The sequence below is a fragment of the Dermacentor silvarum genome, chromosome 8 (assembly GCF_013339745.2).
Source record: "Dermacentor silvarum isolate Dsil-2018 chromosome 8, BIME_Dsil_1.4, whole genome shotgun sequence".
Lineage (NCBI taxonomy): Eukaryota > Metazoa > Arthropoda > Arachnida > Ixodida > Ixodidae > Dermacentor > Dermacentor silvarum.
Window position 1 is genome coordinate 10,568,438 of NC_051161.1, and position 27,961 is coordinate 10,596,398.

Sequence of the window (27,961 nt, forward strand, 5' to 3'; positions counted from 1 at the left end):
TATTCTAAATATTGCTTAATTTCGGTCGCATTATTAGGAAAACCGTGAAAGTGGGCAAAAGTAGGACCAGAATTTTTTCTCGTGCCACCGGAGTGCGACCCGGTTCCCTGGCCCATGCGCGTGGTTATAGTGCGCTTCTTCTTCCTCTGTTCACAACACACTGCCACCCGCGAGAAACGGACGAGATGATTGATGATGACAGGGGCGTCACGTCGTCTTTTAAACTTCTTCGAAGTTGCACCGTTCTTGTTCGCGAAGTTCTCCAGCTGGCGACTGTTGAATTGGCTCACCTCATTGCCACTCGCGTAGTAGCACCCGGGTCAACACCCGGCGGCGGCGGTTGCTGCTCGCGTCCCACCAGGCTGGAACAGAAGCCCAGATTTCACGTGACGGAGGAGTTTCTTTCATTGTCTTCTTGGACCTGCATATGAAGAGCAGGTTGTCCATGACCATCTCGTTCTTGATGTAGGTGCCACGATGGTGTCCGTTGGTATATCGGCGCGGTGGTATAAGGTAGGTCACGACAGTACCGGTGGAGTTGCACACGTTTCGTCGTTTTTGGATGTTGTCAAGCTTGTAGTCGTCAGGCATATCTGGTGGACTCTGCTGTGTAGTTGGCAGGAAATAGCGCGGTCGGTCGATGAATGTGAGCCCTCTGGTGGAAGACGTCGACGCTGTCACGGTGCTGTCACGTAGGATCGGGTCGTTGACGCTGTGCATATGCTGGTCTCGGGGCTACGGTTTCGAACACTGCTTTGCTGTGGTGGTCGGTCTCCACGCTGCGGTGGCGGTCGTGCGAGGAGCAAAAGCGATGGCGATTCGGTTCGATGTTTTGTATTTGATCTACTTTGTCGAAGCTCAACGGCTCCACGTTTCAGTTTTGGGCAGCTTTTCGGGCTGCGTTTCTTTTTAGGGCAGATCGAACTTGTCGGTTCTGGTCGTGATCTGAGGGCTCGTGTAGGCGCTCGCCTTCTCGTTGTTCAGGATGAGCTGGCGCTGTACCCTCCCCTCTGTTGGGAGCTTCGGTTGCTGTATACACAATGTCGGTGGTCTGGCGTTTGCGCTGACGTTCGCTTGCTCACCGGTTGTACAGACTGGATGCACTGTCTGCGGTCTTGGAAAAGGGTTGGCGGCAGTCGGTAGTGATCGGGAATGAAGGCGAAAACGAACCCTGCTGATGGCGTGACGAATCATCTCGTGGTATTCGAGGGACTTAGTGAATTCCGATTCGTATTCGTCATCATCAATCATGAGCTCTTCGATTCTGGCGTTGATTTCAGCGAGGCCATAGTCTTTGTCAGCAAGCTCGTTCAGGAGCCCTTGCAAGACGGTATGCGTCGTTCGGTTTCTTGCAAGGCTTCAGTTGCGGCGGCGATGACCCGGGTAGCGGCGCTTCGAATGGCGTCGCGCTGACGGCGTAGTCGGTCCATGGTCGGTTGTGCGGACGGCAGCCTCCTTCCTGGGTTTCACGGAACCATAATGGAAGGAACGCAACGACTGCGCGTCTGCCAGTTACGTTTGTTCGGTGCGACTACTTTAATGAATCCCGTTTCCCTGGCATGTGCGCTTGGTTATAGTGCGCTTCTTCTTCCTCTGCTCACAACAGGGTGCTACTTATCAGGGCAAGGTAGTGTTGACCAGGGGCGGCAGAAGACTATCGTCCTTCGACGTCATTTGCAGCGAAGCAAGCAATTATGCGTCCATATTTTTTTAAGAGCGAAGCTACTAAGGCCTAGTTCCCCCAGGAACATGTCCGCGTGTAGAAAAGATATCATCATCAGCATTCGCTCGAGCTTCGTCTTCTTCCGCAGCTGGCACGTTGACGCCCATCGCTTTGGTCTCGTGCCGTCAGATGCCGTGCCAAGCGCGAGCGCGTGCTCAAAGAATATGAGGTAATTATAAAGTTAATCATACGAATCTCATCAAAAATAACATTTAATTACCAAATTGGTTAATAGATATGCAGACTATACTTAAAAATTACCTTGAGCAAGTACTGAGGATTTTCAAGGTAGCTTTCAAGCCAATGTTCCCGCGTTCGTCAGCGTCGTCTTCTTCTACAGTTGGCTGCGTTGCCGCTAATCATTCCAGCGTAGAATTTGACTTCTGTCCTCGTAATGGGGAGGCCGCGTTTACGGCGGTATGAGCCATTCATGAGCAACTGACAACGTGTCCTAACGCGTTTGAGCAACGCTGCCGCGAACGCGCTCGGAAAAGGGATCGTCGTTGACGTGCCGATTTTATCGTGAGGGCTTCCGAAGCCCCGGCGAAATGTCAGCGAAGAGCCGCGGACCCCGAGTTGAGGGAGCGCGATGTTGAGGCCAACGTCAGCGTCGTCTTGCCCTCTAGGAACCCGACTATGGTGGTGCACGCCTCGACAACGATAGCGTCAACTTTTCCGGTGCGACAGCCAGGTTTCAACGCGAGTTTCTCAACCGGAACGTTCATGATAGACATGTTCGGTTGGGTGATGCCTAACGACAATACGCCCATTCTCATCGTGGGGGCAATATTCACTACAGCAGACTCACCATAGTCACAGCTTCGCTGACTTCCATCTTCACAGTAGTGGAAGGGCTCTGAATTGTTTAACGGGCATTCTGAATCTAAATACTGAAGAGTTTCTGAATTTCACCGCCATCGAAATGTGGCCGGCGCGGCCGGGACATAACACATGATCTCGACATGAGTGGCCAAACACCATAGCCCCTGAGCTACGCGATGGGTCCCCCTAGTTGATCCTAATGCCATCACACGAGATTTAGAAGGCAATGGCACCTGGTTTTCTGGTTCGACTGAATTGGCATATATTGAGGAACAGACACGTGACATGCGTCATTTATGTATTCATCGACTCTGTCTGTTTAAACAAAGGCATGACATTAGCAGGCGACTTCCCCGCTAGGCGAGTAACTTCATGTAATTCTTTTATTCAGAGAACAAACAACAGGCCCTGAGCGAAGAGGAAGCAAACATCAATTACTTGTGGCTGATCGCCGATCCCGTTTTCTTCTCCGATATGGTCACGCTCACCATGGTGTGGATTATTCTCGGGTTTAACGAGCCCACATTGGAGCCGAGCCTCACAAAGGTACTGATGCGCTTCCGTTCTAATTTTTATTTATTTATTTATTTATTTATTTATTTATTTATTTATTTATTTATTTATTTATTTATTTATTTATTAATACCTCAAGAAAAGGGGAATTCCTCAGCTAATGTCTGGTCTGCTACCCTACAAGGGGGTGAACGGGGGGCGGGTTATCGGGGACTTCACATGAAGGGTATAAGGACATTATATTTTTAAACTGACCACAAAAGCACTGGCAAGGTCACAATAATTAGAGGGACACTCCGCAATGCCTTGGAATATTTAATTACCTGCTCATTTCAAACACTTTGTTACGGTGCAATACAACGCGGAGCAACATGAAATAAGGAAAGAACAGGAAAGATTGCCACTCGCCACTAAGAGCGAGTGACACTCTTTCTTGTCAAATTGCTACTTCATATTGTTTCCGGTCCTATTACATCCTAACCGGTATGAGCCAACTTGTTCAACAAGTAGTGATGCGTTACATTTTAAATATACGCAACCCGCAGACCCTCCCCGATAACGCTGACTGAAATGGCTCACCTGAGGTTAAAACCTAGCGAGAAAGAAAGAAAGAAGAGGAAAGGGGTATTGCTTCAGCTAATGTCTGGTCTGCTACCCTACAAGGGGTGAACGGGGGGCGGGTTTAAGAAAAAATGTTATGGAAAAAGGGAGATAGTGTACACTGCGCAAGCACAGGAAAATGCAGAGCACGATTATACAGGCTGGTCCCTCAAGCAAATGCACTTTAAAAACTGCCATAAGGTGTGAGCGAATTGCTTTTGCACAAACGACAAAAGCTGACCACGATATCATAATCTCCGTGTGAGATATCGTGCACAGATTTAGCACGATGAACATTTTTAAGTTGTACGATTCTCGTGAAAGAATTACATGAATGTATTTTTTTTTCAGCGCGTACAGTTTGTCCTCTAGTAGTGAGGATCCGTAGTTGCAACTTAATTCACGAATAAGGATTCGTGGTTGTGTTGTTGCAATTTCAGGTGGTGGGAATGGCCAAGAGCGTTTTGGAGTAGGTTTTGTAGCAGGAAAAATGACGAATTGGAGCAGGTTTTGTAGCAATAAACAATACGATGATTATGAATGGTTATTGGCAGGACACCATTCCTATGTATCGAAAACTGTTCCAGAGTACCGGCGCATATCATAACAAATATTCTCGAGAAGATAATCCACATACACGGCGACTCACGAACAAATTGCAGCTATATCACGCAGCCACAATGAGTCAACCTGCGCGCTCTAAAATGGAAATACCTCGCGTACCCAGCGGTAAAAGAAGTCACACAAAGGCAGAAAAAACACACACGGCAATACAGTCACGTGGTATGCAGGATGGCCATTGGAGATATTTATTTTAGACTTAAAGTCGTCTAGCTAATAAAATGACCGAGCTACAAGTGCGCTGCGTTACGAGCGCACATAGGTACACGAGACACAGCAAAGCAGCTAACACCATGCAATGGGTAAGTTTCAAGAAATGGTTTTAGGCGCAAAAAATTCGACACAGATGACAGAATAAAAGACACGGACAGGCGCACTTATTCTGTCGTCGGTTTCTAATTTTTTGCTCCTAAAACCGTTTCTAGTCATGTAGCGACTAGCCCGATGAATTCTACAGCATTAATGAAAGGGTAGCAGTCGTCGTAATACAGCTTAATAGGAGGTATAGAATGAAGGTAGTACAAGCCTACGCCCCAACCTCCAGTCACAATGATGAAGAAATAGAACAGTTTTATGAAGGTGTTGAATTAACAATGAGGAAGGTGCAAATTCAGTATACTGTAGTAATGGGCGACTTCAATGCAAAAGTGGAGAAAAAGCAGGCTGGTGAGCAAGCAATTGGCAAATACGGCATCGATTCCGGGAACACCAGGGGAAAGATGTTGGTAGAACTCGCGGAAAGGAATAGGCCCAGAATAATGAATACTTTATTCAGGAAGCGCAGCAACAGGAAGTGGACCTGGAAAAGCCCTAACGGAGAGACAAGGAATGAAATACATTTAATACTCTCTGCCGATCCCAGCATAGTGCATGATGTAGAAGTGTTAGGTAGGATAAAATGCAGTGACCATAGGTTAGTGAGGCCTAACATTTCTCTCGATTTGAAGAGAGAAAGAATAAAATTAGTCAACAAGAAACAGGCTAACCTAGACGCAGTAAGGTTAAAAGCTGACCAATTCAGGCGGGTCCTCTCAAACAAATATACAGCTTAAGAATAGAAAGATGAATACAACATAGAGGTAATGAATGAAACCGTAACTAGGCTGATCTCAGCCTAGTTACGCAACAATTGAAGCAACAATTGAAGTGGGAGGTAAGGCACCAAGGCAACCAGTAGGTAAGCTCTCCCAAGTAACAAAGGACCTAATAAAGAAACGGCAAAACATGAAAGTGCCAAACTCAAAAGATCAGATAGAATTCGCTGAACTTTCGAAACTGATCAAGAAGAAAGTAGGGGATATCCAAAATTATAACATGGAAAAGATTGAGGAAGCGGTAAAATATGGACGCTGCATGAAATCAGTCAGAAGAAAACTTGGCATAGGACAAGGCAAAATGTATGCACTCAAAGATAAGCAGTCTGATATCATCATCAATTTAGATGACACAGTAAAAGCAGCGGAAGAATTCTATACTGGCCTGTACAGTTCCCAGAGCAGCCAAGCTACTTTCATTCGAAGTAGTGATGAACAGGATACAGAGGCCCCTTCTATAACTAGCGATGAAGTTAGAAGGGCCTTGAAAGACATGACCAGGAGAAAAGCTGCTGGAGAAAATACAATAACAGTCGATTTAATCAAAGGTGGAGGAGATACCATGCTTGAAAAGCTTGCGGCCCTTTATACGCAATGCCTCCCGACTTCAAGTGTACCAGAGAGCTGGAAGAACGCCAACAATATACTCATCCATTAGAAAGGAGACGTTAAAGAATTGAAGAATTATAGACCCATTAGCTTGCTTTCTGCAGTATTGTATAAAATATTCACCAAGATAATTTCGAATAGAATAATGGCAACACTTGACTTCAGCCAACTAACAGAACAGGCTGGCTTCAGCAAGGTATATTCTACGATGGATAATATCCATGTCATCAACCAGGTAATAGAGAAATCTGCGGAGTACGATCAACCTCTCTATATGGATTTCATAGATTATGAAAAAGCATTTGATTTAGTAGAGATACCACCTGTCATAGAGGCACTGTGAAATCAAGAAGTACAGGAGGCATACGTGAATATCTTAGCAAACATCTACAAGGATTCCACAGCTACCTTGGTTCCCCACAAGAAAAGTAAAAAGTTACCTATCAAGAAAGGGGTCAGGCAAGGAGACACAATTTCTCCAATGCTATTCACTGCATGCTTAGAAGAATTACTTAACTCTTAGACTGGGAAGGCTTAAGAGTGAGGATCAACGGCGAATATCTCAACAACCTTCGGTTTGCAGATGACATTGTCCTATTCAGCAACAATGGGTACGAATTACAGCTAATGATTGAGGGCCTGAACCGAGAAAGTGTAAGCGTGGGTTTGAAGAGTGTGGTTGAAGATTAACATGCAGAAGACAAAGATAATGTTCAATTGCCTGGCAATGAAACAACAATTCAGGATCGCGAGTCAGCCTCTAGAGTCTGTAAATGAGTACGTTTATCTAGGTCGATTAATCACAGGGGACCCTGATCATAAGAAGGAAATTTACAGAAGAATAAAATTGGGTTAGAGTGCATACGGCAGGCATTGCCAAATCCTGACTGGGAGCTTACCTTTGTCGTTGAAAAGAAAAGTGTACAATCATTGCATTCTACCGGTACTGACATATGAGGCAGAAACTTGGAGGTTGACAAAGAAGCTCGAGACCAAGTTAAGGACCACACAAAGAGCTATGGACCGAAAATGTTAGGCCTAACGTTAAGAGACAGGAAGAGAGCGGTGTGGATCAGAGAACAAGCGGGGATAACCGATATTCTAGTTGACATTAAACGGAAAAATGGAGCTGGGCAGGCCATGTAATGCGTAGGATGGATAACCAGTGGACCATTAGTGTTACAGAATGGATACAAAGAGAAGGGAAGCACAGTAGAGGACAGCAGAAAACTAGGTGTGGTGATGAAGTTAGGAAATTTGCAGGCGCAAGCTGGAATCAGCTAGTGCAAGACTTGGAGTTTACAGGGCCTTCGTCCTGCAGTGGATATATATATATAGGCTGATGATGATGATGATGATGATGATGACCAAGTAGCCCGACAGCATACGTTACTAAGGGTAAGTTCCAGTTTGCTGAGTGCCACGACACAGCCGCCGTGCTGAACACGCACAGTGCGCATCGTTGGTTGAGGAACACCTCTCCCACTAAAGCCACGCCGCCGGTATGAGACATGAATGCGGGACACAGCAATGACGAGGAATGGGCCTAGCGCGCACTACTAGGCCCGAGAGAACTTTCACCCTAAACTACGCGCAATTAACCAGCGAATGTGGCGCATAGAGTTTCCTAATGGCGGACTGCGAACATGCGCTGAGGGCGCACTAGATTGAACTAGCAGTGACCCTTTAGCTCGTTGAGCTTCATGAATGGCAGGAAATGCGACGGCACACTTTGCATTAGGTAGTGGGATCTATCATAAGATTTAAGGTACCTCGACACCGCGTTTCGGCGGGAGGCGGCGCTGGTATTGAGGCGCCATTAGGGACTTTAGGCGCCATAGCATTACGCGGTGGCAACCGTCGCTTGGCGTTTACCACAACTCATCTTCGCCGTGGCCTTCGAGATAGCGCAGCGTGCCTCGTCCTGAAGCAGCTTTGGAGAAGTTTATCTGCTCCAAATGCAGTTTCCTGCTCGGATGGCGACTCGTGTTACGTGACGCCATCGGGCAAAAAAGTATTTTCCACATCTGCCCGCCATGGTCTTGAGTGGCGCTGGCTAACACTCTCAGGGCTAGATCTATAGAACACATAAATACCCAAGATAGTGGATGGATTGATGGCTGTCGCCGTAGCACAATTGGTAGTGCAACGCACGCATAATGCGGAGGTTGTGGGTTCGTCTCCCCCCGACGCGATGTTATCTTTTCTTGCACTTTCATTTTTCGTTTTCCTCATTATTTTCTTCATTTGTATTTCAAGCACAACTAAATACCCCTACGCTTTCCTTGGCTTCACTGCCTATTACCTTTATATGCTCGTGAATAACAAAAAAAAATTTAGCCCGTCTGTATCCCCTCATCTCGTTCATTTGTAGCATGTATGTAGCAGCTTTAACGGAATGTAGCAGATTCGAGTAATTGTAGTCGCATTGCCACCACTGATAAGTTTGTGACATTTAATTGCAGGTGATGATCTCAAGCCAGAAGCGGTCTTCAAATTAGCGAAAACCTGTTTTTACTGCTTTTTTTTTCAGTTTGACCTAAGCTCGTCTGAGACCGGTATTGTTTACACAGTTCAGTATGCCTGCTACGCCTGTGGGTGCATCGTCGCTGGAGTCCTTTCCCATTTTAAGGTAGCTTATATCTTCTTTAAATAAATCTTTTTGACAATGATTTATATTCCTCGTGTCTAAAGAACTGAAGCGCTCCTACATTTCGTTTGCTTTCTTCGTCTTGAACTTGAATGTATAGAGTTCATTGATTTATTTAATTATCATGGAAGTGTTGGGAAACCTTGGTGCTATACCATAAAGTCATTTCATTCTGACTTTGTTCCACTCTCCTGACGTCAAATTTACGAAACCGCCGACGCAAGCACGCGCGAGGGCACGCAATGTTGTTTCAACAGCCTAATCACTTTTCTTTGGTTTCAAAGCGAATACCATTTCCTACCGCGACAGCTCTTCCTTGTACAATTGGCTGATGATAGGCGAGGAGCGCGCAGAAGAGGAGAGAGGTTCGATAAGGCCCAGCTTGCGCAGTGAAAGTAGATAACTGGGCGAGAAGAGTCGTACCGGCGTCTCCGATTGGTCCCCTTCCCCTCGCGTAGATCGCGCTGGCTCGTCGACAATTGCGGCAGCGTGCAACGGGACGTTAGAAAAGCCGCCAAAACGGATACTCACTGAAGAATATTTGGCAGAGCGATGCCGTATACATGTCGAATGGGCTCGGCAACGTTTTACTACCACGCAAAACATTAATGATACGTAACGAAATCAATCCTCGCCGGCAACTCCGAGTACACGTTGATGGAACGGGGCCTCCCGAGTGTCCGGCTATAGCAAAAAAAAAAAAAAAAAAAGTTCAGGGGCCAGATTCACAAAGCTTTTCTTTCGTAAGTTCGTTTTGCCATTGGCTGGCCGTCTTCGCTAATGATATGTCTGGCATCCGCATTGGCTAAAATTGTTTCTTACGAAAACTTCTTGCGTACGAAGTTTTTGTGAATTCGGGCCCAGTTTTGTTCGGCATGAAATGCATCTTAAGTGTGCATACTTAACTTGGAAGAGGTGAGTTTCTATGGTTCTGTGAGGTCACGTGACAGACAGGTGAACTAGGCGGGGCCCGAAACATTTTTTACCAATCGTGGACGGCTAACGGTGACAAAGGCGTAGAATGCGAAAGAAATTATTTTCTTTTGTTCAGCCTAATTATGCATAATCAGTGTGCACGTCATCTTGAGATTGGGAGTTACAGATAGGCGAAGTGGGTGTGGCCCCCAAAATGTTTGACCAATTGTGGAGAGCTAACGAAGGAAATGTAATAGAAACAGGTTGGAATATCTTCATGGTAGAATATCTTCTTAGCGCCGCTAGTTACAAAGTACGGAACCCATAACTTAGAAGCAATGTACCGTCGCAGGCACATCATAAAATATTGTGATTAAAACAGCTGCAGCGAGAATAGCTATCAAAACAGTTCATCCACGAAGTAGTATTTTACGTCGTTAGCAGTGAAAACCCGGTCCAAGAGTTCCTCTTTCTGTTGCAGTGTGACGCTTGGTGCATGGTGCTAGGTCAGTGCATCTGCACCGTTGGATTTCTTGTCATGGCGCCACTGCCATTCATTTCCACAGAAAGGTGCCTGTTTTTTCTATTTTTAAACTTTCCTTCCTTGTGCCGCTCGAAATTCCGCGTTACGTTATATCTAAACGGATGGCAAACAACGCGCATTACAGGGTGCAGGCTGTTTGCACTTGTTGCTTGGCGTTTGTGTTATAATTCTCGACCGCATGTGTACTACGTACTAACTCTGATAAAGCAACCTTTTTGGTAACGATTTTGGTAAAGTTAGGCGCCGGCTTACAATAATTTTGCAACAGTAATTCGTCATAGCATCCTTTCTTCTATGCATTTGTATTTGGCACAGATTAAAGAAAATACATAATCACTCAGTGAAATTATTTTGCTTGCTAAAACTGCATGTTTCTTATAGTGACATTCTTCGTTCTGTATGAACAGGCACGCGAAAAAACTAATTTTGCCTAGGCACATTTTGGAGTCAGTTTTGTTCTCTGCCTTCTCGTTTTCTATATCTTCACCGTGAACACCTGTCTCAGGAGTATCGCATAAACAAAGAACACTCTGAAAAGTCTTTGGTGAGTAATTATTTGCACACAAGTCGGGGCTAACATACAAAACCTAGGAAGATATGCGGACACACATGAACACATGCACTTGGTATAATACGCTAGAAGAAAAACCTGTCACGCCAATAAATATCCGGCCATCGGCATTTTCCTCTGTGTGTCCACGAGCATGCGTGCAGCAAGAACCAACCGAGGTCATGATGTTACAATAAAAATTGTAAATGCAATGTAAGACAACAATCTTGTTTCTCTCTTCATGTGCATATTCCAGAGAGCTTTGGAATGTGTACGCATGCCAAATCCTTGTTGGCATAGGGACATCCTTATTGTTCATCTGTGCTTACAGCCACGTCCTCAGCCACGTTATGTAAGTACATTTCCTGAACTAGTCCAAATGTAAAGCACAAACAGCAACTTGTTGTTGTTGTTGTTGTTGTTGTTGTTGTTGTTGTTGTTGTTGTTGTTGTTGTTGTTGTTGTTGTTGTTGTTGTTGTTGTTGTTGTTGTTGTTGTTGTTGTTGTTGTTGTTGTTGTTGTTGGAAATAATTAAGCCCCGATTATCGTATACATTTCCAGGCACCGCGGATACCCAAACAACTTCCGCACCAATAGCTTTGTGTCCAGCTGTGTATTCTCCTTCCTAGTCATCGGGTGGGTGGCGAAGCGCTGCAACGTACGCTTCTCAGTGTGCGCGACGCTAATTCATCTTCGGCCTTTCTCTTCCTGCGCAGAGCCATTGTTACACCACCTGTTGCCGGATACATTTATGACACGTTTGGTTACGAGAAAGCTTGCCTCTCTCTGAGTTGCTTCCTAGGAGCATGGGTAAGTAAGGCCGCCAGCTTCAACTAACTTTGAATAAATAGCAGTGGCGCTTTATTTTTTTATTCACATGTTTTAGCAAATGCTCAAGAAGAGGCAAAATGAGACTGTCTCCTGACTGGGCCTACTATACAGGGTGTTCATTTTTAAGTGGTACGGAATTTCAGAAATCGCCTGTGGCAGGTAGCATAATTCCTATCATTGAGCTGGTTTATTCGATAAGGCGGACATCCGTAGCACGAGAAATCGAAACACATATTAGACTAATTACCAAAAATTCACTAAATAACTTCTTAGTTGATTGCATTACGACACATATTGAAATTTACGCCGGTGAGCTTTTCAGGCGTTTCCACTTGGAATGAACTTCCATAACGACACCAGTTTGCAGATATGCACCATCAAACTCGCCGTAAAAATGCACCGTTGTTCCACTTTTTTACCAAAATGCTGTTTTACACATTGAAGCGCAAAAGTAACTGGAACGCCCATGTATTTTGTCCCACACTTTGAGAAATAATATCTCAAAACTGGTGTCATCCTGGAAATTCATTTAAAGTGGATGCGTCCTTGCCAACTCACCCACTACAATTCGTAAATTGCAATATCTGTCGTTAAGTATTTAACTAAGAAGTGAATTAGTGAAGTTCTGTTAATTAGCTTAATATGTGTTTCGATGTCTCGAGCTACTAATGTCCGCCTCTTCGAATAACCCAGCTCAACGATAAGAATTATGCTACCTGCCCCAGGTAATTTTTTTTAAATCCGTAAAGCTAAATTTTGAACACCCGGTATAACAGGTGTTTCTGTTAAGACGGTAAACAATTTTTAAAAGATCGCCTGTGGCAGGTAGCACAATTCTAGTGCTTGAGCTGGTCCACTCGAAGAGGCGGACATTACTCGCCCGAAAAATTGAAATATATAACCAACTAATTAACAACAATCGCTAATTATCCTTCTGACTTAATTAATTTGCGGTATATATAGTAATTTGCTCATTGTAGCTAGTGAATCTACAAAGCATATCCACTTGGAGCGCATACTAAGAATGGCACCGGTTTCGAGATCATCATCAGCCTATCTTTATGTCAACTGCGGGACGAAGGCCTCTACCCTGCGACCTCCTATCACCCCTGGCCTGCGCTAGCAGATTCCGACCTTGCGCCTGCAAATTTCCTAACTTCATCACCTCACCTAGTTTTCTGCCATCCTCGACTGCGCTTCCCTTCTCTTTGCACGCATTCTGTAACTCTAATGATCCGCAGGTTATCCATCCTACGCAATACATAGCCTGCCCAGCTCCATTTTTTTTCTCTTAATGTCCATTAGAATATCGGCTATCCACGTTCGTTCTCTGATCCACACCGCTCTCTTCCTGTCTCTAATTGTTAGGCATAACATTTTTCGTTCCGTCGCTCTTTGTGCGGTACTTAACTTGTTCTCGGGCTTCTTCGTTAACCTCCAAGTTTCTGCCTCATATGTTAGTTACGGTAGAATGCGATGATTGTACACTTATCTTTTCAACGACAGTGGTAAGCTCCCAGTCAAGTTCTGGCACAGCCTGCCGTGTGCCCTCCAACCCAATTTGACTCTTCTGTAAATTTTCTTCTAATGATCAGGGTTCCCTATGATTAATTGACCTAGATAAACGTACTCATTTACAGACTCTAGAGGCTGACTGGCGATCATTGAATTCTTGTTCCCTTGCCAGGCAATTGAACATTACCTTTGTCTTCTGGGTGTTAATCTTCAACCCCACTCTTACACTTTCTCGGTTAAGGTCCTCAATCATTTGTTTAGAGATATGCGCAGTCAGACGAAATAAAAATGCACTGTTGTTCCACTTACTCATCATACCGTATTGGTGAAGCAGCGCGCTGACCAGGACAAAGGGGAGAGACGCAAGAATACACGACACTCGCTGCACTCGCAACTATTTTATTTCAGAACGGACACTTCATCTTTATATACCCGCACAGCCTCAGACGCCAAAGAAGTGCAAATCAAGATTAAAAGCACTTTTAAAAAACATATACCCGCCCACCCTCGGGCGTCAAAGATAGCAAACATATCTTACACGCTGTGCAATCCTATACTAATCGTTGTACCCCTAACGCATCGATTTTTAGAAATATTCTAGTGACTTTCCAAAAAGGCGACCTCACCATGGCTCAGAAAAACAGATTGTTGACTTATACAACCCTCTTTTCTCTTGTAAATGTTAAAGGTTTCCACTAATTCCTTGGACAGCTGATCCTTATGGTGCGAAAGAATTGTAGTGTAATCGTAAAGCGGTGAGCACCCATGCTGTACACAATACACAACATCGGTGCTTTGTAGATCAACTTTCACATTTAGTAGAAACCTTTCACATTTATACGAGAAAAGACGGTTGTATAAGTCAACCATCTGTTCTTCTGAGCCATAGTGAGGTCGCCTTTTTTGGAAAGTCACTAGAATAAGTTTGTAAAAATGAATGTGTTGGGTGTACAACGATTAGGATAGGATTGCACAGCGTGTAAGATATGTTGCCTATCTTTGACGCCCGAGGGTGCGCGGGTATATGTTTATTTAAAAGAGCTGTTAATCTTGCCTTGGACATCTTTGACGTCTCAGGCTGCGCGGGTATATAAAGATGAAGTGTCCGTTCTGAAATAAAATAGTTGCGAGTGCAGCGAGTGTCGTGTATTCTTGTGTCTCTCCACTTTGTCCTTGTCAGTGCGCTGCTTCACCAATACGGTATGATGACTAATCACCAACTAGCCCAACTTTCTACATTACTGTTCCACTTACGCTTTATGAAAATGTCATTTTATGCACTGGAGCTCAAAAGTAACTGGGACGCCCATGTATTTCCTCGCCAACTTCGAGAAGAAAGGGAACCGAGGGGCCCGATCTTTATTAATCATATCATAAGAATCCAACAAACAATGACACCAAGGACAGCATAGGGGAAATTACTTGTACTTACTAATTGAATTAAAGAAATGATAAATTAATGTAAATGAAAATGGATGAAAAAACAACTGTCCGCAGGTGGGGAACGAACCCACGTCTTCGCAATACGCGTGCGATGCTCTCACCATTGAGCTACCGCGGTGCCGTTTTCCCGTCCACTTTCTGGGGTATTTATGTTTTACAACTAGAACTAACCCTGGGAGTGTTAGCCAGCGCCACCACTCACAATCCTGGCTAACACTCCCAGGGTTAGGTCTAGTTGTAAAACATAAATTCCCCAGAAAGTGGATGGGAAAACGGCACCGCGGTAGCTCAATGGTGAGAGCATCGCACGCGTATTGCGAAGACGTGGGTTCGTTCCCCACCTGCGGACAGTTGTTTTTTCATCCATTTTCATTTACATTAATTTATCATTTCTTTAAGTCAATTAGTAAGTACAAGTAATTTCCCCTATGTTGTCCTTGGTGTCATTGTTTGTTGGATTCTTATGATATGTCGCCAACTTCGGGAATTCTATAGTCTAAAATCAGGGTGTCATTCTGAAAATTTGTGTCAAGTGGATATGCCTTGCGAACTCACCGTCTACAATTCGTAATTTGCAATATGTGCATGAAGAAATTTCTTTAAAATGTTCATTAATGATTTTTGTAATTTGTCGAATATACATTTAGATTCCTCATGCAAGTAACGTCCGCCTGCTTGAGCAATCCAGCTCAAGAATTAGAAATGTGCTATCGGCCACAGTTTATTTTGAAAAATTGGTGAGTCCGAACACACGGTATATAATTATATACAGGATTTCCTAGTTAACTTGGACCAAGATTTTAAAAAATACCAAGAGCTATAGAGAAATCGTACCGACTGCATAGTAGCGACAGTCGTGTGTAATTACAGGCAGTATTTTTTCATCACGAAGTATTATTTATTTGCTTTTAATTAGTGAACGTTTTAATTATTGCTTGAATCGCAAACATGTAAATTACAAAGTTGTAGGGCACCTCAAAAAACCTCTGAATCAAGCATTTATTTCGTGCTGAAGTGTGCCTGGTTGTTTTTTCGAAGAAAAAACGCCGGCAGATCCCACACCCTGTAGGAATTGATGTTATGCGAAGCAGTGTGCGGGGAGCCTAGAAAGTTAATGAAACGACCCTGAGAGCCCCAAGACGTAGGCGGCTGTTTCATGACCTACAGGACACGCATGTCATAACCTATCATTTATGTCCGAACCCATTTCAGTGGTTTTTGTGTGTTAATGTTTTTTCGCTGAGTCATTGTAATTTTTGCGTAGTCATGCTCATGACTATGACTTCTACCATCGTCCTTTAGTGTTTCCTTCACTTAGTACCCACGTCCGAACCAATCCCAGTTGTTTTTGAGTGTTAATCATTTTCTTTGAGTCATTGTCATTTTGGCGGAGTCATGCTCATGACTATGACTTCTACCATCATCCTTTATTCTTTCCTTCACTTAGTACCCACGTACGCCCCCATTTCAGTGGTTTTTGAGTGTAAATCTTTTTTCGCTGAGTCATCGTCATTTTTTGCTGAGTAATGGTCATCATTGAATCATTATTGTATTCTATCATTATCGTTACTATCTCAACCATACTTGCACCCGTTACCATAATTAATTCTCGATTCTTTGCCACTATGCTTTTTTTACCCATGACAGCACCAAGACGTAGGTGGCTGTTTCATGACCTACATGACACACATGTAATGATATTCATGTCATGACCTATTATGTTCGTCATACACTCTTGTCATACTACGCCAATTTTGGTAAATACCAAGTTAACGATGCGACCATGAGAGCACCTAGACGTAGGCGGCTCTTTCATGACCTACATGACACGCATTCCATGACATGCATGTCATGAGTCTTCAGGATTCCTTTTAACTACACCTAAGAGACCTTAAGGCGAAAGCCTTAGTCATGCTCGTGACTGACTTTTCCTTCACTTAGTACCACGTCCGAACCCATTTCAGTGGTTTTTTAGTGTTAATCTTTTTTCGCTGAGTCATTGTCATTTTTGCTGAGTCATGCTCATGACTATGCCCTACCACCATCCTTTAGTGTTTCCTTCACTTAGTGCCCACGTCCACACCCATTTCAGTGGTTTTTAAGTGTTAATCTTTTTTGCTAGGTCATTGTCATTTTTGCTGAGTCATGCTCATGGCTATGACTTCTACCATCACCCTTTAGTGTCTCCTTCACCTAGTACCCACGTCCGAACCCATTTCAGATGCTTTTGAGTGTTAATTTTTTTTTGCTGAATCATTGACGTTTTTGCTGAGTCATGCTCATGACTATGATTTCTACCATCGTCCTTTAGTGTTTCCTTCATTTAGTACTCACGTCAGAACCCATCTCAGTGGTTTTTGAGTGGTAATCCTTTTTCGCTGAGTCATTGTCCTTTTTGCCGACTCATGGTCAAGACTATGACTTCTACCAGAATTCTTTAGTGCTTCCTCCACTTAGCACCCATGTCCGAATCCAGTTCAGTGGTTTTTGAGTGTAAATCTTTTTTCGCTGAGTCATTGTCATGACCTATCATTTATGTTAGTCATACACTCCTGTCATAATATGTCAAATTTGGTACCTACCAAGTTAACGAAACGACCATGAGAGCACCAAGATGTAGGCGGTTGTTTCATGACCTACATGACATGCATGTCACGACATTCATGTTATGACATATCATTTATGTTCGTCATATACTGTTATCATAGTATGCCAATTTTAGTGCATACGAAGTTAACGAAACGACCATGAGAGCACCAAGTCGTAGGCGGGTAGATAGATAGATAGATAGATAGATAGATAGATAGATAGATAGATAGATAGATAGATAGATAGATAGATAGATAGATAGATAGATAGATAGATAGATTCAAAGTATCAAATGTTCCCCAAGAAATTATTCCCATTTAAAAACAAAAGGCTCGCGAAATACGCGAAATATGAAATAGATGCGCGCTCGCGCGCTGCTACTCAAGCGCCTCTACGCAACATTTGAAAGATATACGGATGCATTCGTTTATCGCCGCATCGTACAAGGCTTCGTCATGTAGGATGGCTCGTGAGGTATCGCGACCTAACTAGCGTGGTGCGATAAGCGTGAGATCTGCGCCGTCCCGGCTTCAAAATCCCCCCCTACGGCTCCGCTGAGCTTATCAATGCATCAACGGCGCGCTCTCATGATGCGGCGAGCATCAAATAGCGTGAAGCCCTGTATCAAGCTGCCGCCGCTAGTAAAGCCGTGTATCCGTGGCTATTCGCTTGGAGGCGCTTGAATAGCGGGGCGTGAGCGCGCATCTATTTCATATTTCGCGGACTTGTGTTTTTTTTTCTTTCAAAAAACAACCACACTTCAGCACAAAATAAATGCTTGATTCGGAGGTTTTTTGACCTGCCCTACGACTTTGTAATTTACATGTTTGTGATTCAAGTAATAATTAAAAAGTTCACTAATTAAAAGCAATCTTTTATTTAATACTTCGTGATGGAAAAAATACTGGCTGTAAGTACACACGACTGTACCTACTATGCAGTCGGTACAATTTCTCTAGAGCTCTTGGTCTTTTTTTTTTTTTTTTTTTAATCTTGGTCCAAGTTAACTGGGACACCCTGTATATCCCTATGACCTTAAGTTTTCAGTTGACGCATGAAATATTCGTCGGTTTTATTCGTTGCATAGCCAATCATGACATTTGAAGCACATTAGCCTTAACGCGCCGGTAATGAGTGCACAAAGCATTTTAATTAGCCAAAGAAAGGCTATTAGCTTAATACGAGAAGGGAGGGTGGAGTAGGGAGTGAATGAATCGGGTTACACTGGGCACAGAGTTGCTTTCAGCTTAGTCGTCTTCACTTTCAAAGCCAGCATGACATGGTGCCCGATTGAAATTGAGAGAAACGAATGGCAGAAATTGCTGTTAACCGCGCTTTCTAAACCAAGAGAATAGTACGGTGGGCTGAAAAACAGTTAATTTTTTACATAGAAAAACTGGAAGGTAGGCCTATTTGAAGTCAATTATCCTTAATACACTAAGCCGTTGAAATTGGTGAGCGCGATGGTTATAGCTCCGCTACAAATCGAACATTGTGGGCCGGCAGTCGCGGTGGTTTTAAAGCGGACAGATAGAGCGTGCAACAATAGTGCGACGATGCCACTCGAAATCAATCGCGTACGAAGAGTTGAACTAAGTGCGTACTCACAGACCCACTCGTGGACGAAGTAAGGACAAGATGCACAGGCCAGAACGGAAAAATCGCTCTCTTCTTAAACGCATTCCAACCGACGAGGGGGACTCAAAAAGAAAGCCTTCTCCGCCTCGTGCAGTCCTTTGTCATATGTCACATTACCTACGTTGATGCGTACCTCAACTGGTACCGGGCTGAGAAAAACAAGCTCGACACCCTTATACGAGGGGTCTACAAGCAAGCACTTGGCCTCCCGCATTACACCAGTACTCAACTCTTCAACCAACTAGGAGTTCACAACACCCTTGCCGAACTCATTGAAGCACAACAACGCTCTCAGCTTGAACGGCTCACCCTTACTGAAACGGGACGCTTTATTCTATCTACGCTTGGCTTCACTTACCATCAGCAGCAGGGCCCCAAACAATCGATCCCGACTGATATCCGTAGCTGGATCCACACAGACCCTATCCCTAGAAATATGCACCCTGAATATAACAGGGCCCGGCGCCAAGCTCGGGCCTGAGCTATCATAAAAACCCTTGCTCATGTACCTGTCGTTACATTTGTTGATGCAGCCCAATATTCTCATGGCACACGATTTGTGGCCGTCGCCACACGCGATGGAGTCCTACACCACGCCTCCAGCGTCACTACCTCCACTGCCGAAACGGCTGAAGAAGTGGCCATCGCCCTGGCCACTCTAGATCCCACCTGTCACACCATCGTGTGTGACTCTCACTCAGCCGTCACTAACTTCAGCAAAGGCCGTATTTCTCCTGAAGCTCTTCGTATCCTCCTCCACTCTAAAGAAAGCATGACCTCCCTGACATGGATCCCGGCCCACGCGGGCCCTGTCCACCCACACCTCCCCAACCTCAACGAGGTCACCCACTCCATTGCGCGAGGCCTAGTCAACCGCGCCGGAGACACTGGAGACGAGTTGGACACCAGGGACAATCTGACTACTTATAACGATCTCGTTAAGGCATTTTACCTTAGTCGCCGAACCTACCCCCCACCTCACCCCAAGTTCAGCCGGGCGCAGGCTACCACCCTGCGTCTGCTAAAAACAAATACGTCCTCTTCACCCGCCCGCCTCCACCTTATATTCCCTGAAGTTTACAGTACCCCCAACTGCCGGTGCTGTGGCACTCACCCGGCTACGCTTCCGCATATGCTGTGGGAGTTTCCAGCACAGTACACACAAATTAACACCACGACCCTGTCGTCGAGGTTGCGTGAGGCTCTGCGGAGCTCCGCCCTCGACGACCAAACCTGGGCGACCCAGCACGCCCGTGAGGCGGCGGCGAGGCAAGCCCTCGACGTCCCCTCATGGGACGCTTCGGCCCGGCCATCTTAAAGTGCTGGTTCCACAATAAAAGTTTATTCCTCCTCCTCCTCGCGAACCGGCAACGCGAGCGCGCGCGCCCACTACGCAAAATAAATACCGCAACAAAAAAATGTTTTCAAAATTGGAGAACGCTTAACCTTCGCCTTTAAGAGTAGAACGCGATAGCATTCAAAGATCTCTGGATACTTGTCAGGCTTCCAAGCATCTGCAGCTTTCTTTTTCTCCACCTTTGCCTCTGCGCGCCGCTGCCGTTTTACGCTGCCGAGGAGGCGAGTGCCATCGGGATGGTGTTTTTGCAAGTAACCTACCCGGGCGCGCCACTGCATGAATGGTAGAAATGCTGGGGGTTTGTGTTTGAGCTTCCTCGTCACATAATTATGTTTTCTCGTATCTTCAAATTACAATCAGACACCCTTATGTCTGTAGGTTGTAGTTAAGTCGAACTTTACGATTTTTCTGACGAATTTTACTTTGATAAATTCAATTAGTTCACCAGCGCTTCGGCGCCACGAGGAGGGCCTGCGTGATCGGGGTGGTTTGGCATGATTTTCTCAGCCGCGGACGCCGACGCCGGATTTTCTGTGACACGGGGCCTTTAACGCTATCGCGTTAAAAACTACAGTTGAGCAGAGTAACCTGTTGGGCTAGTTGGCTGTACATCGTAGAAGGCTACAACGCGGAACCGACGAAGACGAAGACAGGAGAGGCAGAAAAAAAAAAGTGCTGTGTCTGTGGTTTTTTGTGTGCCTCTCCTGTCTTCGTCTTCGTCGGTTCCACGCTGTTGCCTTCTACGATAAAAAGTAAAGCTGACACACGGCGTCAAAACTGCACTCGGAATGGTCAGGTCGCTTCCCGCCACTGTGGCTCAATCACTATGGCATTCTGCTGCAGAGCATGAGGTCGAGGGTTCGATTCCCTGCCGCGGCGGCCTCATTGTTATTGGGGGCGGAATGCAAAACCACTCGTGTACCCTGCTTTGGGTGCACTTTAAAGAACCCCATAAGGTGAAAACTAACACGGAGACTTTGGCTACGGAGTCCCTCACTTCGCAGCTTCGGTATACGTTATACCCCTCATTTGTATATTTACTTAAATTGGGTGCCTGAGACGTAGGCGGCTCTCCTACGATCCCGCGAAGCGGCAGACAGGCGAAGCTGGAGTGGAAGGACCCAATGCCATAGCAGGCGCGCAATAACATGGACACGATGCAAGCGTACTCGCACAGCGGTTTTAACTAGGCAGCGAAAGAAAAATAAGCAGCTGCGCAGAGGCCAGCCGGATATTCCCTCGTGTCGCAGCGACACGAAAATGAACCAAAGTGCTGACATAATCACTTATTTCGAGGGGACAGCTATGATAGGAAATTTCCCGCTGCGTACAGGCAACGCGGATACACCACAAAGATCGCTATGACAACTGGCCTTTTTGCATGTGAATCGTGTTACCGGAAGTGAACCACAAAAGTACAACGGTGAAAGAGAATGGCTGCGCCACAAATTCAGTTGGAAATTTACTATAATAGCTAACGGTACAAAATAAGCGTCACGAAAAGCGTTGCATTGCACGCGGCACCTAAGCGTCGCAATACAATTGTACTAAAACTTTAGAAAAGAGCATTGTTTTGTTTGTTTTTTCGTCCGGAACAACAACGGCGCACGGGTTGCTGTCAGCTCCTGAGCCGCCTTCTGCACACGAGATACCGTTTCGCCAGCCGGCCTGTTCACGATGTTCTAGATTGCAGTGCCCTACACATTTTTTAAGCTTTATAGGCCCACAAGTGTTGGCGGTGATGGTTGGTGGTGGTGTCACGCTGAAAAGTGGGCCGATCCTGGTGATAGTGCAGAAAGGGTCCAAGCTCAATGGCACATACCCCTGTGGGCTCCGGGACCTGTAACGCGCCCTTGAACTACCATTGTCACACGTGGGACCAAGGGACAAAATCGCCAGCCCTTCTCCTGTCGAGAAAATGGGGGTAAGCGAAGCTTGTCGTCCGATTCAAGCGTGAAGGCTTCCGAAGCCCAGGCGAAACGTCAGCGAAGAGCCGCCGACCTCGAGTTTAGGGCAAACGAAGCGGAACGCCTGCGACAGTGTCGTCTTGCCACAAGCTTCGCTTACCCCCATTTTTTCGGCAAGGGAAGGGCTCTGAATTTTTTTAATATGAAGTAAGGCATAAGATACTGACGTATTTTCAACTATTACGCCATTGGTTGATTCGGAACTCACGTCAGTTAAGCATAAAAAGAAATATAAATCAATAAATCATTGTTCACATGTTCAGATGGCATAGGATAATATAACCATCTTTATTTGGAGGAGGTATCAGAGCTGCGCTGAATTTTTCAATAAACAAAATTAGGGGCTCATGATGCAAGCGATCATGACAGTTAACCGATAATTTCTCCCCAGCGATAGCTGTTTACCTCTAGCCTTGTGGTACAAAAATAAGGGTTTCCTAATTAGCATTGGCTGTCATTTATTCGCCCCGAATGAATGAATCATTTCTGTAACATACAAGAAGTTTTATTAATATGTAACACAATTGTATCATAACTGATTACAATGAACGTAAAATATATTCAGCGGCTTTGTTGGAGTGCGTAGTTATGTGCGCAGTAACAAAGAGCAGGGTGCTTAGGCTACGACGATGAATTTTTGCAGAGACAATAAATTTTGCCAATAAATTTTACAGCGAAGCTTTATACGGCTAGGCGAAACAAAAAAGCGTGTGTCCGTCGCCTGTTCACAGAAAACTATCATCATCAGCATTGGCTCGAGCGTAATCGTATTCCGCAGCTGGCTCGTTGGCGCCCCTCAGGTTGCACTCTGACTCGTGCTCGACACGCGCTCGTGCCACTGCTCCCGCGTTCGTCGTCGTCGTCACTTTCGTCCACAGCTGGCTGCGTTGCCGCTAATCATTCCAGTGTAGAATTTCACTTCTCTTCTGTCGTCGTAATGGGGAGGCCGCGTTTACGGCGGTATGAAGCATTGCTTAAGGGGCTATGAGCCATTCATTGTCTTACGTAACGGACAGATTTAATTAGCGGCCCGTAGCGGTCCTCTGCACCAAGAAGGTAAGAATGATACGGCAAAGAAAACCGGCGACACAACAGGCAAGCATGGAGATGGAGATAATGAGAAAGAAAACGTTCAGAAAACGCTGAAGCACCTGGTACCGTAAATGCGCGCGATTCTCTGCGGTGTCGAGAATCCGGCCGCTAAAAGTGCCCTGCAGGTTCTCGCCGTACTGGAGGCACTTATCGCAGCTGTTAACATTTTGTAAAGCTTTTGCTTGGCACCTGTGCTTCTGCCTTAGGAGAAGCCCACACACCAGCTTCGTCTTGACGCCTTTATCTGAAGGTTCGTTTGAACTAGCGAACACAGACAAGGTCTGGAACCCGGTGGTGGCTTCATGAATGACATGTCTGAATGTTTGTCAACAGAACCTTCTTTCTTTCTTCTTCTTTCTGGGGTTTTACGTGCCAAAACCAGTCCTGATTATGAGGCACGCCGTACTGAAGGACTCCGGATTAATTTTGACCACCTGGCGTTCTTTAGCGTGCACTTCTTGTCAACAGAACCTACTTTCACCGTTGTGCATCCCTCTTTCTATGACATCACACCTTTATGTCCTTCCGTTCCCCCTCCCCCTGTGCAGAGCAGTAGGCTAGAGCCTGCTAGCTCAGGCCGACCTCTCAGCCTTGATTCAAATAAATTATTCATTTATTTTTATTTTAGTTATGTACATACTGCAGACCATGGTTAGGTCCAGGCAGGAAGGGCACAGTTATACAAGGGCAAAATCACAGCAAAATAAGATAATATAGTAACAATATAACAACATAGATATATAGCAGTACAGTAATATAACAGATAAGTATACAATATAGTATCATGGAAAGATTGTAACACAAAGGTATGTTACAAAGATTCAATGGGGTAGGCTAGATACGGTTAATGAATTCCAGTCATTTATAATGCGTGGAAAAAAGGAAAATTTGTACGGATCGGACCATGCAAAAAGCGGTGATAGTAAATCTTTGTGATAGAATCGTGTATATTTTGCTGGCATTGGGGAAAGGTACGGTGAAGGGTCCAGTCTGAGTTTATTCTTGCGAAGTAATGAAAGAAAATCTAAACGAGAATTTCGCCTTCTCAACTGAAGATGATGGATGCCATGGGCGCGCATCAAATCTGACGGGGAGTCAGTAGTTAGACATTTCGAATATATAAATCGGACTGCTTTTCTTTGTATGCTTTCGAGCTTCTTTATATTAGATTTGGTATATGGGTCGCAAATTATGCAAGCGTATTCGAGCTTCGGCCTAATTAGAATATTATAGCTTAATAGCTTAACGTTAGCGGGGGCGTTACGAAGCTTATACCTGAGATACCGCAGCTTACGGAACGCGAGTGAACAGATGTTGTCTATGCGAGTGTCCCAAGTGAGGTTATTAGAAATTGTTACACCTAAGTACTTTACGGATGTTCCTTGTTGTAATAGTGATGAGTCGAGTTTGTACGTATACTCTAGTGGGTTTTTCTTGTTAGTTACTCAAAGAAAAACGCCTTTCTCCGTATTCAAAGTCATGTCCCACTGCTTGCACCATTGTCCAATATTGGTAAGGCTGTTTTGTAAGTCACAATGGTCGTTAGCATTAATAATTTCATGGAATATAACACAATCCTCTGCATAGAATCGGATAATTCGTACAATCGCAATTTTGTACAATCGGAAAATTATCTATCTTGAAGCAATTTAATTTGGAAGAATCGCAAGTGGCAATGGCGGGCGAATGCTGCTAACCACGCCGCCGAGCAAACTCGAGACATCGAACGCAAGCGACAACGGCGGACTGCAGGCATACCGTCAGTGACGTCGTTCTCTCCATCGCAGCCGAACGTGTGTGCAACGTCATAATTGAGAAATGCTTTAATGAACCATCGGGATTAACCCAGTGATAAACACCGGGGCCGCACGTTTCAGCTTCGCTGGTTAACCATCTGTACGGAGTGCTTGGACGGTGGTTTTTTCCCAGTAATTTGGTAAACAAAAAAATTATGCAAAAGAATAAAATAGTAGTGACGTGATTATGGGGAAGGACATGTTCACGACGAATCATAAGACAGCGCAAAGTCATGAATCTATTTTCCTCCAATCTGTATCAACTACACCTTGAAAAATGCGCCTTCGTTCGAGGATTAGGCTCAGATCCACTGTACGTTTCGCTCACTGACTTCTTTCTTTTGTCCAAACTCGCGCACAGATTCCCGTCACGCTAGCAGTATGGATTCAGACGGCCTGCAAAGCTTCGGGTTCCACGGCTATCACCACCGCGAAGCAGAGTTGAAAAATAAAAAATAAAAGGTTGTTTTTTTTAAGCGTAAATTTATTATGCTAATAAAGATCACAATAGAAAAGTACCGAGACATTAAATATTCTTCCCAACAGCCTCTCCCTGTATAGGCGTCTTACTCTGCTCTGCCAAAGGGATGCCTATAATGTGTTACATAAAATTTAGTAAACCATAGTGGTTTCTCACGTGCTCTGGATAATTAAAAGCAACAGGATGGATACCTCTGTTAGTTGGTATTTCAGTACTGAAAAGCGAGAACGCAGGAAAGACGAGACACGAAGAATACAACACCAAAGGCCGTTCTTTGACATCTAGTTCGTGTCCCGTCCTTCCTGTGCTCATTTTGTTTTTTATTTTACCCTCAGGGCCAATTGGCATTACAGAGGGGAATGGGCCGGTTGTTATACAAAAAATAGTTGAACAAAATAGCAGTCAGTGCAGTTAATTGATACAAATGAAGCTTGTAATTATAGAATGTACACCGAAATAATAGAACAAGAAAAACAAAAAAGCCGTTAGTACAGTTCGTACAAATAAAGCTCGCAGTTATACAATGTTAGCTAATGCATCATGTAACATGTGACTATCATTAATTGTAACAAGGTCAACGTGAAGTTCGTTCCACTCCTTTGACGTACAAGGCAAAAATGAGTTCAAGAAGGTCTTTGTGTTGCATAACGGAATACCTACTTTGTGAGGATGATCGATGCGGTGGGATATGTACTGTGGGCGAAGGGTCCCATACGGCTGTAGCATATTTCAGTTTAGGGCGTATTAGTGTCTCATAAAGCTGCAACTTTAAGCCACATGGAGCAGTGGAAAAGTTATGACGTAAATAGCCAAGCATACGGTTAGCATTGTTAATAATGTACTCAGTATGTAGCGACCAAGTTAGATTAGTCGTGATGTGAACTCCTAGGTACTTGTAATAGTTAACAGAATCCAAAGGAATGTTATTAAGATAACAAAGAGGTGAGCTAGTGGAAGTTCTAGATACACGCATGACTTTGCACTTTTTAAAATTTAGGTCCATTAACTATTTTGCCCACCAGTTAGGTATGGCGTGAAGGTCAGATTACGATACCTTAATTTCGTCATCGTTAGTAATTTCTCGAAAATTAAGAGTCGTCGGCAAAGAGGTGAATGTTAGATGATATAACTGATGAGAGGTCATTAATATGAAGTCGAGGAAAATGCAGTCGGCAAGCGATGCTTGATCAAGGATCTGATGTAAGTGATTAGTAAAGAATATTGATTGATTAGTAAAGACCGATAGAGAGGCCCCTTCATGTACCCGGTCAGCTAGTGCAGCGAGGCGGTCGAGGAGCATATCTTCCGCAGCAGCCAGGACGACTCGGACGGACAAACTCTGCAGAACAATTGACCTAAATGCGAGTGAACGTTAGTCGCGCCCAAGAGGGGCGCATATTCTGAAGCAAATGCGACGGCCGCCAGTCGCCGAGCTCCTGGCTGGTGAACAGCTGCTGAAGGTGCACACACTCGGACGCCAAGGTGCGGTAAAGAACCTTCTGCTTGAGATACTGGTATGGCATGTCGCCCAGAGGCTCAGCAATGGTATCGATCTAGTCTTCAGCTATCATGTAGTTTCAGATGTGACAGGAAGAAAAAAAAAGTTGTCGCAGTTTCACCTGAAAGGCGAAGCATCAATTGCGATAGCAAATTTGTAGAGAGCTATACGGAGTAAATGATATTAGCTTTATCAGCTGTATAAACTTGGACATGCAGCAGCACCGGCAACACGCAGAACTGTTGTCGACGCCGTCGGCGTTTTGCCCGCGTTCGCTCAAGATGCGTGCGGCGTTGGTGTCTGTTGCCGGAGCCTCTGATATAAATAGGCACTTGGTGCCGCAGCTAAACGTTGCCTCCCTTCCCTCCCCCTGCCCCCCCTCCCTCTCCCCCACGGCCTCTCGCGCGTAGGAGGAAGGCGCGTTTGCTCTACATATATGGTGATTGTAAAGGAGGAAAGAGACGCCAACTTCTGCAGCCCTTAAGCGAGCACGGCGCAGAACGCGCGTTTGTTCTCCGCCGTGCGTTCACTCCCCGTGAAAGCGCGCGCCCCTCGCGCCCTTTCACTCGCACATACAGCGTTCGGCATTGGCGCTGACTTGGCGCTGAGCCGTGCTCCCTCAAGGGCTGCAGAAGATAGCGCCAACCTTTCCCTTTCCCTCAAGAACCACTTATCATATGGCGCTGAGCCGTGCTCCCTCAAGGGCTGCAGAAGATAGCGCCAACCTTTCCCTTTCCCTCAAGAACAACTTATCATCGGCGACGATTTCATCTCCATTGACGTCATACGGAACCTCACGGCGACGGCGACGGCGACGGCGACGCCGACGGCAGAAATCTGCTTTTGAGTGTCCATATAATTGCTATCGCAATAAAAAGTCACAGGCCTGCGCGGCACACGCAGCACAGTCACAGTGTAAGCTGGTGGAGCGGCTCAAGAGTAGCTTCAATTTGGGCACCACGCACAACAGGGTCTTCGCGGCAGTCTGTTCGCCTCGTTTTGACGAGAACGATCCGAACACCACCAACGCTGTGCTTGGTCGAAAACCCGAAACCTTCTTGAATGGGGGTAACATCCTAGTGACGCACACTTTCTGGGGTACATGCATGAATTC

The 27,961-nt window shown here is 45.2% G+C and overlaps 1 protein-coding gene across 7 annotated transcripts in view; it reads left to right on the forward strand.

The window, feature by feature from the left end:
• LOC119460615 (MFS-type transporter SLC18B1) overlaps window positions 1–25,361 on the forward strand; it is a 138,972-nt gene extending 113,611 nt beyond the window's left edge. For all 7 annotated transcript variants that reach the window (XM_049673097.1, XM_049673096.1, XM_037723388.2 and 4 more), the window contains 7 exons: window positions 2,937–3,091; window positions 8,516–8,614; window positions 10,029–10,117; window positions 10,898–10,993; window positions 11,202–11,276; window positions 11,357–11,450; window positions 25,230–25,361. In XM_049673097.1, the coding sequence (XP_049529054.1) occupies window positions 2,937–3,091; window positions 8,516–8,614; window positions 10,029–10,117; window positions 10,898–10,993; window positions 11,202–11,276; window positions 11,357–11,450; window positions 25,230–25,313 (692 nt within the window). In that variant the 3' untranslated portion in view covers window positions 25,314–25,361. The remainder of the gene's footprint in view (window positions 1–2,936; window positions 3,092–8,515; window positions 8,615–10,028; window positions 10,118–10,897; window positions 10,994–11,201; window positions 11,277–11,356; window positions 11,451–25,229) is intronic.
• Window positions 25,362–27,961: the final 2,600 nt, after the last annotated feature.